Below are 13894 nucleotides of genomic sequence, written 5' to 3' on the forward strand. Positions count from 1 at the left end.
TAAGAATGGGAAACATATGCAACTAAGTCACTTAGAATTCTTTGCCGTATCCTCTTTCATTTGCTCTCCCCCTTGTATGTAGGTGTCAAGTTTTCTAAAAGACAAATTAATATATGTAATTAAAGAAATAACAGCTTGAGGAAAAAAAATCTTAATAAAAAGTATCCCAAATTCCAAATTACAGAAGAAAACACGATAAGAAGAATGTTACTGAAGACATGATATAATCCTCTTAATCTTACACTGTTGCAACATACTTGATTATTTCTGTTTAATGCATTATTCATTAAAGTTACAGAAACAGTACTTATGTTTCAATATATGCCAATTTATAATGACACGTATAATCTCTGCTTAATGACTACTGGCTTTTTATGTTACTTTTATTTCCTTTGTTCTCAAATTGGTAACTTTTACCCTCAGGAAAGATTTTGGGGAGAATGACAATTCTAACAAAACCAGGCATTTAGATATCTACAGATAGAGCTGTGATATACTCTCATTGATGTTGTAGCGTCAACATTGTAGGTTAAAAAGCAGAAAGAATTAAACCTTGAAAGGTCTTTAAATCATTTTTATGCCAAATCATGAGCCACTAAGTAACCACCTGAAGTTATATGCTGTGTGAAAAGAGATCTGCTATGCTGCAACTTTTCCTAGGTCACTTGAGATTGGGATAGGGCTTTGTGTTTTAGAGCTTATTTTAGTGTTTAATTTTAAACCAAGTGAAGTTTGGAAACACACTCATTTTAACTTTGTTTTGAATAAAATAAGGTGTGTCTGAAATAAATCTCGCGGACGGAAGTTAGCAGTGAAATAGGTTTTCCCCTAACTTCTACAGGATTATCCTCTCTGACTTTCTTTCAAAATTAGACATATTTTCAATGCATGCATTTGCTGTTTCCTAGGGTCAGAACTCCAGCAGACCAAAAGTCTTAGTCACTAGAAATTATAAAGTTATAAAGTTATTATAAAGTTATCAGTTTGCTGTGCTTGGTATGATCTTCTCTTTACTGAGAATGTAAAATTGTTGTTCTAAAAATTATCTCTCAGTTTGTCAAAAGCAATCTCCAGAGCTTCAGAAAAAGCAGGGAAGGTGAAAGTCAGTTCTGCTTCTGCCAAGGCAATACCATTGAGATACCAAGCTTTGATTAGCAGCCTTCTCTTTACTTGCCTACTTTGTGTTAGACAATTCTCCTCACAGAAATTATCCAGCAGTTAGGGTTAGCTGTGATCCATGAGAAATTTCTCAAAGCCTGCTTTGTCTATGCAGCAATTTCTCTCTGGCCTCACTTGCAAAGAAATGGTGTCATGTCGAAGTGGTGTCATGCCAAACTTCAAGGTGCCACTGAAATAGCTTTAGTGGAATGAGGTCAGAGCCTCTTTGTTACCTGAAGCTTTGCCTGCTTTAACTCAGGATACAGATTCTCAGCTTGGAGGAATAAAGTAAAAGGATGAGCAGCAATGAAAGCTGAGTTTTCAAGCACATAAATGCCGGCTATTTTTGTCATTTAAAAGTATGCATTTATTGCCAAGTGGTGCCCAGCTCTGCCAACTATAATCTTGCACAGAAGCAGTACAAGTCGGAAAAGGGTCTCACCTTGGTGCTAATCTGTTTTGGGTCTCGAAGGAATTGAGTACAGCACACTGTGGACAAGGCTGATAACAATGCTCCTGGGAGGGCTGCAGGCTATTACCTGGTTTTTACAGAAGGGAAAGGCAGTGCAGATTTTGAACGGAAGAGAAAGCATTCTACCACTTTGAGAAAACACACAGGACTGTGGCGTTATTTATCTCGATCAACTACAACTGTTACACTACTAGGCATAAGTTCCAGTGGGATTGGTCTAGAGCCACCTAATACTCTTTGCCCAAATTCTTTCAAGTTTCCATCTTACATAAGAATAGATGCACTGTGCAAAGAAGTACTGGAGGCTCCTTTTGTTCTCCTGATCTAGTTTTTTTTAAACCTAAAGACACTGAAGTTACATCTCTTACGCTATAGAGAAGATTTTAGTGCTGAAAACAGCTTTATCCAAGTTGGAACTAATAGTATTACAATGTCCTGATTTATGTCCAGCACATCAGAGAACATAAAGGAAATGAAGGCTGCAGAAGCTCCATTTTGACTTAATGGAAGAAAAAAGAGTTGACAGGAATCCCTGGCCTCTCTGCACTGGCAAATACTTTAGACTTGACATAATATGTATTTCAGCTTTATTTCGTGCCATCTTCTAGCCCTGGCAGTGCTACTGTATCAGAAGATCACAAATCTACTTTCATTCTTTCACTTAAAACCTTCCACTTTAAAAACTGCCTGTTTTGTCAGGTTTGAAGGATACTGGGTTAGATGTATGGTGTGGTCTGAATGCACAGCAACACAAAGCAGTTACACACATTATTAACTTGATGGGGTAGTCGAGTTGTCTGAGTTTTCATATTGCTTGGTGCATTTTAGTCACATAACAGAAAAAAAAATTATATTCACATGCAAGCATCACTGTGGTCTGCATTTTCTTGCTGTCTTAGACGAGAGAAGAGAAATCCATACATTATTTTACTCCTTTTTACAAGGAGCATTTTACATTTTACAAGGATTTTACATTTTACTTCGGCTAAGCAATAACTCATTGACTCATTGTTCTATCCATCACCGAATTCTCCAATCTCTCAATTTCTGTCTTATAAATAAATTTAAAAACAAAAAAAAGCTGGATCTATTTTGAAATGTAAGACACAAAGCACAGAGGCCTTGCCGGGCCACATAGGAAAATGAACACAATATGGAATAACAACTGTTATGAAGCTGCAGCAGTTCAGGGGGTCAGATGGGAAGTACCAGGAAAATAGTTGTTGGAGAGGCACTGACATTTGGAAAGCATACCCAAGGCTCACTGGGTATGCTTTCTTATAATGGCTGGTCCTGGATAAAACCTTTGGTTATTGATACGTCTTCATATTTTTATTTTTTACCAAAAACTACATTGAAGAAAAAACATACATATTTTCTGCATGTTTAAGGAATTGCACGGGGAAGAATATGGTAAAGGATTTTGCGGAGGCCCTTTGCCAAATGTCTGTTGTCATGAGTTTGCCTTTTAATGTCAGGCTGGACACAATGTTCTCCAACTGAGCCATTAAAGGTGCTTCACTCAACCTCCAGACAGAGCTTCTGGAGAGTGACAGTAAGATTACATCAATTGCAGAGAGAAGAGAAAAAAGAAAGGAAGCATACAGTGCAAATCTGTCCCCTTTATGGCCCGGTGCTCTAACAGAGCCAACCTCATAAGTATTCCTATCTGAGAGGAAGAAAAAGCTGATATTCAGTGATTGCACATACCTTATTTGTTGCATCAATAAATTTGACTCCTTTGTATGAGACAGACAGGACAATGGTTGGCACTTTCTTCATTTGTTCCGTAGACTTCTGGAACAAAAATGAAGATGCTGTTGGAGTTGTAATGCACTGAAAAAACAGCATTCTTTCTCTTCTTCTTCCAACAAAATGCTTCAGTTAAACAAAAGGTACTTATTCAAATATTTGTCTTTTTCTTGAGCTGACTGATCTTTGGGCTTTTGAAATAGCTGCCTTGTAGTTATAAAACTAAAAAGAGCCCTGCAGTTTGTAGCACGGATGATAAAATCTCTCCTTTTTCCCAGAGTGATACGAAGAGAATGGCATTTGCCATACATAAAGTGACCGGTCAGGTAATCAGGGATTTCCTAAAATACACACGTTTAAAACATCCATCTGATGTGCCCCATTCACCCCCGCCTCTCTTCTCCTCCTCCTGACCTTCCTTTAGTTGGAAAAACGGACAGTACATTTTGTGGAACTACTTCTTTGCTGCAATTAGTTGTTACTTACGAATATTTCACTCTCTCTCACTTTCTTGCAGCTATATTTGTGACATGAGATATGCCTGCAGCCCTCCAGGCCTGCCAGTCAACTTGTCAGCCCGATGCTGAATCTTGTAAAGCCTAACCAACCGCACTTCCTCCAACGTGGTTGTTATTGCAGTTGGCTTTACACATGAATTAACACAAAGGCTTATTCTGCATTCCCTCAGTGGCCAGGTTCTTTTACCTACAGTTCATGTCTTTGTATTAAGCTATTTTTCTTCCACGCGTGCCTTCAACATGAGGCACACAGCTAAGATATTTCCTGGCAAACAGATTGGGCATATATTTGGAATAGACTTAAATTCTCTGCAGAAAACCTCTTGATTAGTTTATGAATTAAGTTTTCTGAAGAAAGAAAAGGAAAAACAAACATCACGTAGTTTAGATATGGTCTGAATTCTTTTAAGGTGAAAACAGTTATCGAGAGGACTATTCTATACAAAGCTACTACAGATAAAAAATGTACACAAAGTTCAGCAAATGCTCACCCATGGTAATGTCTACAAATGATCATAGAAAGCAAGCAGACATTTTCTTGAGAGGAAAACCTAAGTTCAGATAATTAAACATGAAGAAATATGAAGAAATATCAGCACACAGAATGAGGGTGCAACCACGTTGAAAGGTCTAGAACTGCCATCCTAAAAGTTTACAAGAGAAGCTGAACATGAGTAGTAGCAGCGGTTTCGTATTGTTCAATAGAAATTTAACAGCAAAGATTTAAACTTGAAAATACCGACTGTATCTGAAAAAAAAAATCTGTCTGAAAAATAGTTGATGGCAACACCAAAGGGAAAACAAATGAAGCTTAAAAGAAAAAAAAAAAAAAAGACAAAACTGCAAGTAAGTTTCTTTTCTGATCTTATTCCTGCCCAAATCAAATGTGACTCCGTTTTTGCCAACATAACGTTCAAAGCTACACAGCCAACCAAGTTCTACAATTAGTGTTGCATGCAGTGAAAGCAAGAATTTCTAATGTAAGTCTCAAAAAGAGCCCTTCCCATACATGTAATGGAGAAGACTATCGTACTATTCAGTATCAGACAATGAGACTCATCTGTCCATTTATCCTGGAGAAGGCTTCTTTCACCCAGAAGCCTGGACACTCCCTGAAAATGTACTCGTTTTTTTTTGATGATAAGACGTGCTGAAAAATCTAACAAAATCTGAAGAAGGACACTAATCTGAATCACATCTTTCTGAGTACAAAACAAAACTGTCTCTGCCAAAATCAGAGGGAGCACATACCTGCGCTTCTCTATAATAGATCTCAAGTGACTCTTTTCATAACAAAGAATTTCAATGCACACAAAGCCTGACAGTGACTGTACAGAAACTGCAGTACATACACCCAACAGAATAACAAGCAATATACCCCATATATGCTTACATCCAGGCAAAACATTCACAAATATGACAACTTCACTCTCATCATCTGGTAACCCAGCAATCAACCAACTTCTGTCCTTTCTTTCTATCCCGACACCTACACTCAAGAGCTCTTTGTCTTTCTTTTTGATTATTGTAATTACCTCCTTATTCGCTGCCTTAGCAGCAAAATTCCTCCCCTCCTCCCATACAAATATGGCTACTGAGTTTAGCTTTTTGGTCTAACTTGCACTATCTGCCATTTGCCATGAAGGTTAAATTTCCTGTTGGCAATGTTGCAACAGCCATCTGAGAGTCCTCTTTCATCTAGACCAGTGGTTTGTACTTTAATCATCTTCCTTATGTGCCTCACATTTAGTGGGGTCTGTCTAGAGGAGACCTGATCTTTCATATTTAAGGAAGTCTGTGAAGACCAGAAGATGGCATCTGAGTAAAAAAGCTCATCAAGATGCTATTAATCTGCATATGCCAAATTAGGAAATGAATCAGAGACCGATGGATATTTGCAATTCATTAAACCAAATTGTCTCAGCTGGTAAAGAGCAGTGGACATCCCTTATCAACTTGCAAACCAAAATAACTGCAGGATTCATTCATGCAGATATGCTCTGGAAGATAGAAGTCCAGCATAGAAACATGATTGTGAAACAACTCTACACATGGGTATGCCTGTTGCAACAAAGAGTTGGGCAGTGGGATAATATCCTTGGTGAGGGATAGTACTATCACGAAAAACACACACTCTATTCCTCCTACTTCTCTCCCAGTGACAGATGAACTGAAGTCCATCAAAAAATTACTATTTCTGAGTGGCTTGCAGTCTTCAATAGTTTCGAGTTGCCATGGTGAGCTCATATTATTTGTTTGTTGTTCATTTCTTCTTTGGTGGAGGGGATGGCTGCCAGGATGTGCAATGTGAGTTTTCAGAGATACAATACAAATAGTACTTGCTCAGGCACTGTAACTGCTTTGGCTCTAGATTCTAGGATGTTGACAGTCATCCCAGAGCTTTTATGGTCAGACATTTTGCACCTCTGTGCAGGCCAAGTGGGCATCTCTGCTGGTGCCTGTGACTAGAATCTGAGAAGGTGGGACACAGGCAGCAGTACTTTCTTTTCTCATGCTTTTCAGGTTCTAACCACCACTGTTGAGGACATGATGAGATGACAGAATATTTTTGTCCATCTGGTGCCTCTATGGGAAGCATATGGACCTGGGCCAAAGGTATAGGACCTACAGTTGAAGACTGGCACAGGATGTCGTGTGTATTGGCATACGGTCTAATGCTCCAAGGCATGTTCACATCATGGTAGCAGGACTGGATTTTATCTCAAGTAGAAATAATTATAGTGACAGGACCCTGTCTTTGGGCAAGTGCTCACTAGCCTGTAACTGGTCAGAGTTATAATGAACTCCGTGGTTTGTGACTGTAACTTTGGCTCTTTATTTTAATAAGCAACTTTAGGATAATCAGCTGGATGAAAAGTGAGCATATTCTAGGCTCATTGCCATTGCCTGTCTCTCTGCCATTGCCAGATGATCTGTTGGTCATAAGGACAGATGTGCATGTCCTGTCTCCTCAAGCACACTGCAGTGAGGAGTCTTAATGCAGTAAGTTTGCATGCCACAGAGTGAGATTTTGTCCCACTTCTGAAATACCTCCTATGGGACAGGTAGATGCTGATGTAGAAGCACTCCATACAAAGCACAAGAACCATAAAGCAAGCCTGACTGCAGACACAGGAAGATGGAGAAAAACACTGCCATCCTAAATCTAATGTGACATTTGTTCAACTTCCTTAGACTCCCCAAAAGACACAGTCTCTTCTTCAGAATAAAGACAGTCGGTCAGTAATAGAAATCTCTCCCTTATTTTGATGCATGGCAGCTGTGTGCTGCTTCCTTGGCTAATAGACTTTTCTAAGGAATAAGAATACCCCTTTCCTTCCAAGGAAAAAGAAGAGAGAGGAGTCCCAGTATAGGAATAAATAAGATATCTATGGACAAAAACATGCTATGTTCCTGGAAGTTAGTGGGAGTACCAGCCACACTGCTGGCATGCCTGACTTTCTAAATGAGCTTCTTCTTTTCTCTAGCTGACTTCTACAAAAAAAAATTGCTTCCTGCAAATGTACTTATGGCCAGTCCATCGGAAATAGCCACTGGAGCCAGCAGTGGGTTCACACAATTCAGTAAGTGCCCTCCTCCACCCAACATTCCAAATGTTGATGACCTCCTTCAAGAGGAAGGCACCTTCTGCACAACTGCCTGGTTAGCACAGTGATTGTTTACACAGTAAAGGCTGGGATTTAAGATCCTATGAGTCAGTATCTGAATCTATTGCTGCCATTACACAGCATGGTACCAAACCTCTGCCTAGCCTTAGACAGTTCCTTCTTTAAGAAGGAACTTCCTAGACTGCATTCAGTTCCTTCTTTAAGAACGTTCATAAAGGGATACAGGAGCAGGGGGACAGAGGAAGAGATAGCATGCTCAGCTCTGAAGATGTTTTATGGAAAAGGAAAGAGTAGCCTGGGGTTCTTGTTGTTGTTTCCAAACCTGTTTATGAATTTTCCTTAGTTTCATGGAAAAAACAAAATAACACAAAACAAAACAAAACAAAGCCAATACTCACAAGTGGATTCCAAATAGATTTCTGTAGTACTACAAATTGTCCTGAGTGAAGCATTTCCTCTCATCTTTTGATTTTGAGCTAAAGGCTGTGCAGAACTGCCAGATGTTTATTTAGAATACAAACTGAAGTCCAGATAACTGAATTTGAAATCCACCCAACCACTGTACTCATCAAATCAAATTAGCCAATGATGACTTAAGAGGAGAGGGTTTTTTTTTTCTCTGTGAATAAAGGAATACAAACTAGCTGTTTCCTTTTAAAAAGGAAACATATGCACATATGAAACATATAATGCTAAAGGGCCTTTAATCTTTTCAAGATGAGATTGTACTGCAATACCTTGTTCTATGCAGAACTGAGAGCATTAATCTATCACTTCTGAATATTCTCGCAGTGTACAAAACACGGCATCTCTGTGCACATACACAGACACGAAGGAGCTGAAGAAGAAATTAAGATGCACTCGTAGGATGGTGTCCAAATTAAGGTGCTTGCATATCCACTTGATACATTGTAGCATAGTGCTTAATCCACCTCATTTATTTATTTCCCGCCAGAAGGTATCAGGGTTCACTGGTGCTTCTACTTTGCCACCTTGACCACTCTCATGTACTTATACATGCACAGAAGTACATCTATAGTTAGATTACTCAACTTTTGCATGCTGACCAAAATTAAACCACGTTCATCTATAGCTTTTATTGCATATGTCATTATATTTGATCTTGCAAATACACAGAGGAAAGACAGAATTCTACTGTGCTGAATCACTAACAACTTAATAGGTAAATTTTGTTTACAAGTTTATGAGCCTGTAAAGATTTCTCTTGGCTTTTTACTTTTGCAAATGAATCTGCTAGTTCTGTCCTATATTGCTTTTTAATAGCTATCTGAAGACTACAGCTGGCAATGTTACTGTTCAACTACGCACTGGAATCCACTTCATTCAACACTTTCCCATACTGGTAGCAGCTACTAATTCCAAGTGGCATCAAACTGCACATTTCGGAACATGTATTGGTACCACCTACTATCATATCTGAAAGTCTGTTACTTATGTAAGGCTTATGAAGCCTTGTTAAACATTTGTTTCTGAATGAATCACGTTGACAATACCATATATGAGATGAAACAAAAATGCAAAACTCACTTTTGACTGAGTAGTTTTAAAGCTCATTTTGAAAATGCGTTCTGCCTTGTAACAAATATTTACTAACTTCTCTCAGTCCAAAAGGCTTAAAAATGCATCAGTGACATAATGTAATACCTCTTGAAATATGATAGCATCTGTAATCCCCATGGCACAAGACTGTTTACTTCTCTACAATTAGTGGATGCCTCCAAGCTACGCCATTAATGTGAATATTGCACAGGGGATGCACCTGCAACTCATCTGCTTGAGAATTAGATCTCCTTGCTTTTGCAGTATCTGTACATAATCATCTGCTGCTGACAGAGCCGTGTGTCCCTTTTGCACCTTGGATTCTTGTCAGAGATCAAGGATATACAGTCCTCTGAACAACACGGAATGGAGTGATGGGGATATGCAGAAGGACTGAATGGCCTGAAGACTTCCCACCACTTCTTTTTTTCCCTTTTGAGAGGTATATGCGTGCAGCTGTTTCACTGCAGGCCCTGCCAAGCTAGAGATAGAGAGCTACATGCCCTAAGAGCACAGCAATCAGAGAATCCACTAGATCTCAAACGCAGTATTTTCTCCTGATGTGGTATTTGCCTCCCTAGTTTCATTGGAAGCATATGAAGGGCAGTAGTTCTCTTCTACTTCTAGGGGAGAAATGGGAATTGAGAAGCAGAAAGGGATTAGCAGAAATAAGCAGACTGTCATCTGCATCCAACTTCTTTATGCAGGAAGGAGTAAGGAAGGAATGCTCCAGACCCTACTCCACTTTTCTGCTAGCAGAGAAAGAGGCAACTCTGTCTCATCTTCCTCTCCAGAGATATGGGAAACAGATTTCGTGACAGTTCCAACTTTGACTTTTTGGTCCTAAGTCAGCAAGATATATAAACACAGGCTTTTTGAATAGAATTACATCACTAGTTCCCCAGAGCTTTGACTTGAAATTGAAACTTCTTTTCTAATAAAAAAAATTCTAAGAAAAATATGTTATGTTCAGGAAGGTGTCAGGATCCAAGAACAGATTCTCAGTTCCCAGCTGCTGCAGTAAATATCTGATTGTTTCAGATTGCAATCCATGTACCCAACATAGTGATTTAACATCACCTTAAGGAAAGAGTCTACCTTGCTATCACACTTGTGCCAGTAAGCAGAAAACCATGCCCTTTTTACAGAATTAAGGAATTCACAATTCAGATGTATAAATGCCTGATAGAGTCTACTGCAGAAAACAAGTCTCTTCCCAGATGCCATTAAACTTTATTCCTTTTCTTTATTTTGATGTAAACATTTTATTCTCTCTTCCTGTTCCTATGGTGATTTGAAGTGAAGGTGGTAATTGGACTGCAAACACAGCTTGTAATATTTTCTGTTCCATGGTGAGAAAGATGAAAGCCCCTAATTTCTTGAAGACATCTCTGAAATAAAATTAATATGTCTGTCCTGGTCAGGACAGTGAGATTTAATCTCCAAGTAGCAAAGGTCAATTTACAGCAGGTGAGGAAGGGAGATAAGGAGACAGCACTGTCAATTGCAAAGGAAGTCTGTGAAAGAAAATAGCTGGAAACAAATAGGAAACCATAAAATATAAATCTATTCTTAAAGCACAAATAAGTGATTGGAACAGTAAAGTATAATCCCTCTGAGAGGCACAATTCTTGCCAAATATCTGTAATTTTGGATGGCTGTAAGGGTCTGCCACTTGGGTGGGAACAAAAAGCACATATAACCCTACTATCTTGTTGAACTCCATCTAATACATCCGCATGATTTTTCACCAACAAATCCATCGTGTGCCCTGCTGGAGCACAATGATGGGAAGCACAATGGATGGGTGGATGGCCAAGACAAGTTTTATATACTCTGCTTAAAAATCATTATCTAGCAGACTCCAGAAAGATTAAAAATTTCTTGGGAAGGACCCCAACAAAATACAAGGTTCAGGTAATGTATTCCTCCCCCTTTTTGTTTCAGATTTCAGATTTCAGCATAGAGTTCAGCTATAGTTTTGAAATAAATGGAAAAATAAAACAAATACAAAAACTGAAAATGCCTATCACATTAATATAGCCTTGCATATAACTTGAATATGGTTATACATAAGAGACTGGACAAGTGGACAGAATTAGGTACCTGAGATGTAAGATAATGCATCTAGCTTTTCAGTTCTTTTTAGTACGTGAAAGGTCCCATTCAGTACATTTAAAGTAAAATGTAACTGTGAAAGAAGACACATTTTCAATGACATCTCAGCGGTACTTAACAATAATGAACATTGCATTAAAGTTCAGAATGGCTTAGGACAACCTGCACTCCCAATTCAGAGACACCAACATACAGAATATATCCACAAAGACATAGTTTTGGAAAGAACAAATGTTCTTATCATTGGTATACTTTTCCTAAGATAATAATCTGTTCTCATTAAGTCAATGTTTTTTGCTTCTGATTTGAATAGGAACATGATAAAAAGGAATACCTAGAAAGGATAGATGAAATTCTGATTTAGAATTGTTTCATTCAAGTCTCATTGCAATAAAAAAAAATAAAAATCACTCAAACTGGCAAATATTCTCTCAGCATAATGGTTTCAAAATAGAATATAAAAAAATATACATAGACAATACAGTGATGATGTATATGTAAGTGCCCTGTATGGCTCTATAGACTGTTCGTTTAACTCCATCATTTTTATGGGGAAAAAAAACCCAACACCTTTAAATTAAACTAGTTTTCAAACAGTTTTTTCAGGTACATAATTTAAACTTGCCAAGCTCATAGCATATTTTAAAAAAAAACTTAAAAATGCTATAAATTATTAAGCGACTTTTTTGATGTTTAGCTTCCTAGTTCAGTCACATAACTTACTGAAGATGTCATATGCTGCTATGGTGTCAAATTCTGCCCTAAGATCTGCATCCTAAAAAACTGAAATGCTATGTTTTACAGTTTGAAAACAGAGTTGGAAGATGGTATACAAGCTGACTCAGTTAATCTCCCAGAACAAGTGTATGTGACTATAGATCTCCACGTGTCAAGTTATAGTTTTAATAAGATAAGTTTAATGCCAGGTAAAGAATGATTAGCATGTGATTAGCCAAGAAACAACAGATCTTCAGGCAATCTAGTAAATATGAATTACTGTTAGCCTTTAGCTTACATGGCTTGTACAGTAGTCTGAGCACTGTAGATATGTAACCAGTAGAAAATGGCTGTCTGACTGCATAAATTTTACATGTCTTCTAGCTTTATAATTAATCCAAGTGCTATATCTAGTGCTCAGAGGCATCTTGCTTCAAAGACTTATGATCCATAAAATAAAGGATTTCACTCATTCAACTACATAATTTTACATCATCAGCAGACCACCAAACAATTAATTAATTATGCCAGACCACGATATGCTCTATCTCTATAACTATGAGCATTTTTACTCCAGATACAATTGGGAATGGAGTTGGTCTGGTGCTGTTTTCAGTTTCTGGCAGTAGTATGTTTAAGACAGACTGAGCCTCATAGTAATTTCCTAGAAACCAAAATCAGGCCAAAGAGCAACAGTATAACATATTCTTACAAGACTGAAGGAAGTCAAACTACTGCTCCACTAATAGATCACACATTATTAGTATCCTTTTCATCTTCCAACCAAAACAACAGCAATTCATAATACATGAGAATACTAATGTGGGTACAGGCATCTGCATGATGTAGACATCATGCCGTATAATGTAAAGAACAGTAAATTTGGAAACATTAATATACTTACTAGCATATATTTGATGTACTCAATTCAATCTCTATTATCATATATGAGCTATAAATTATTTCTGTTTATTAGGCATGCTTAAAACGTGTGACAAGTACTCTGAAACAGTCTCAAAGATTCAAGAGAAAATACAGGACGTAACGTATGCATTTGCTTTTCTTAGATTACATGCAAAATAAAATCTACCTTCAAATTCTGCTATTACTCCAACAGGCTTCCTACTGAATGCCAATGGCAGAGGAAAACAAATGCATAACACAATACCAAAAAAGGTACCGTACAAGTAATCAGCAGCCAACATGATTTAATACTATAAGGATTAAAGATGGAAGTAGATTCAATAACTTACCCTCATCTTTGCACATGCATCCTGTGTTGACTCTGTGCCTCTTAACTCTTTTACCAGCATAGAACCTAAATACTAAAATAAAAATCCATTAAACTTCACACAGCTTAAATTTCAAAACAGACAAACATAAGCAGAAATGCATTAAAAAAGTCTCAAAAACCACAGTGGTACCAGACAGTTCAACGTTGTGTGGTTTTACCCTGCAGTTCTCTGACAGATCACTTAAAATGGTGCTAACTCAATCTATGAAACAGGAATGCACAGCATCAGCAGTGTTAAAATCAGCCAGAGCCCTCGGAAACAGCACCTGAAATATTCTAGCTTATCATCTCCACCACTCAAGCAACAATCAAACACTACAGGTTCCATCCAAAAAATGCCATTTGATTACAAAATGGAGAATCTGCTTTCTTTTTGCTGCTATCTGCCAAACTTGTATCGCTCTGTGTACAATCATGGATGTGAAGGGCAGCAGAGATGCTAACCTCTTTGTATTCAATCTGTAACCACTCTGTGAGCAAACAGTGCTTGATGTCAGTAAACAGAAAATAGATCTGAGATGAAAACTAGCTTAAACAATTATCTTTTCCTAAGAAAAGGCTGACCTTGGACTATTATTTTGAAGCTGTTATTGAATCTGAATGAGGCAGAGTGAGAGGCAACACAGAGTTCTGGCTGGGCCCTGGCTCAGCCTGCTAGAAGCTGCCATCCCAGGGC

At 38.0% G+C, this 13894-nt stretch overlaps 1 protein-coding gene across 1 annotated transcript in view; it reads right to left on the bottom strand.

Annotated features, from left to right (window-relative positions):
• The window catches only part of ANKS1B (ankyrin repeat and sterile alpha motif domain containing 1B), a 407884-nt gene that overhangs the window by 11721 nt on the left and 382269 nt on the right, over positions 1-13894 (bottom strand). The window contains exons 21-22 of the mRNA XM_031552160.1: positions 13178-13249; positions 3341-3427 (exon numbers count right to left, since the gene is read on the bottom strand). Of these exons, the coding sequence (XP_031408020.1) occupies positions 3341-3427; positions 13178-13249 (159 nt within the window). The remainder of the gene's footprint in view (positions 1-3340; positions 3428-13177; positions 13250-13894) is intronic.

This window comes from Meleagris gallopavo, chromosome 1 (assembly GCF_000146605.3).
Source record: "Meleagris gallopavo isolate NT-WF06-2002-E0010 breed Aviagen turkey brand Nicholas breeding stock chromosome 1, Turkey_5.1, whole genome shotgun sequence".
NCBI classification, from domain to species: domain Eukaryota; kingdom Metazoa; phylum Chordata; class Aves; order Galliformes; family Phasianidae; genus Meleagris; species Meleagris gallopavo.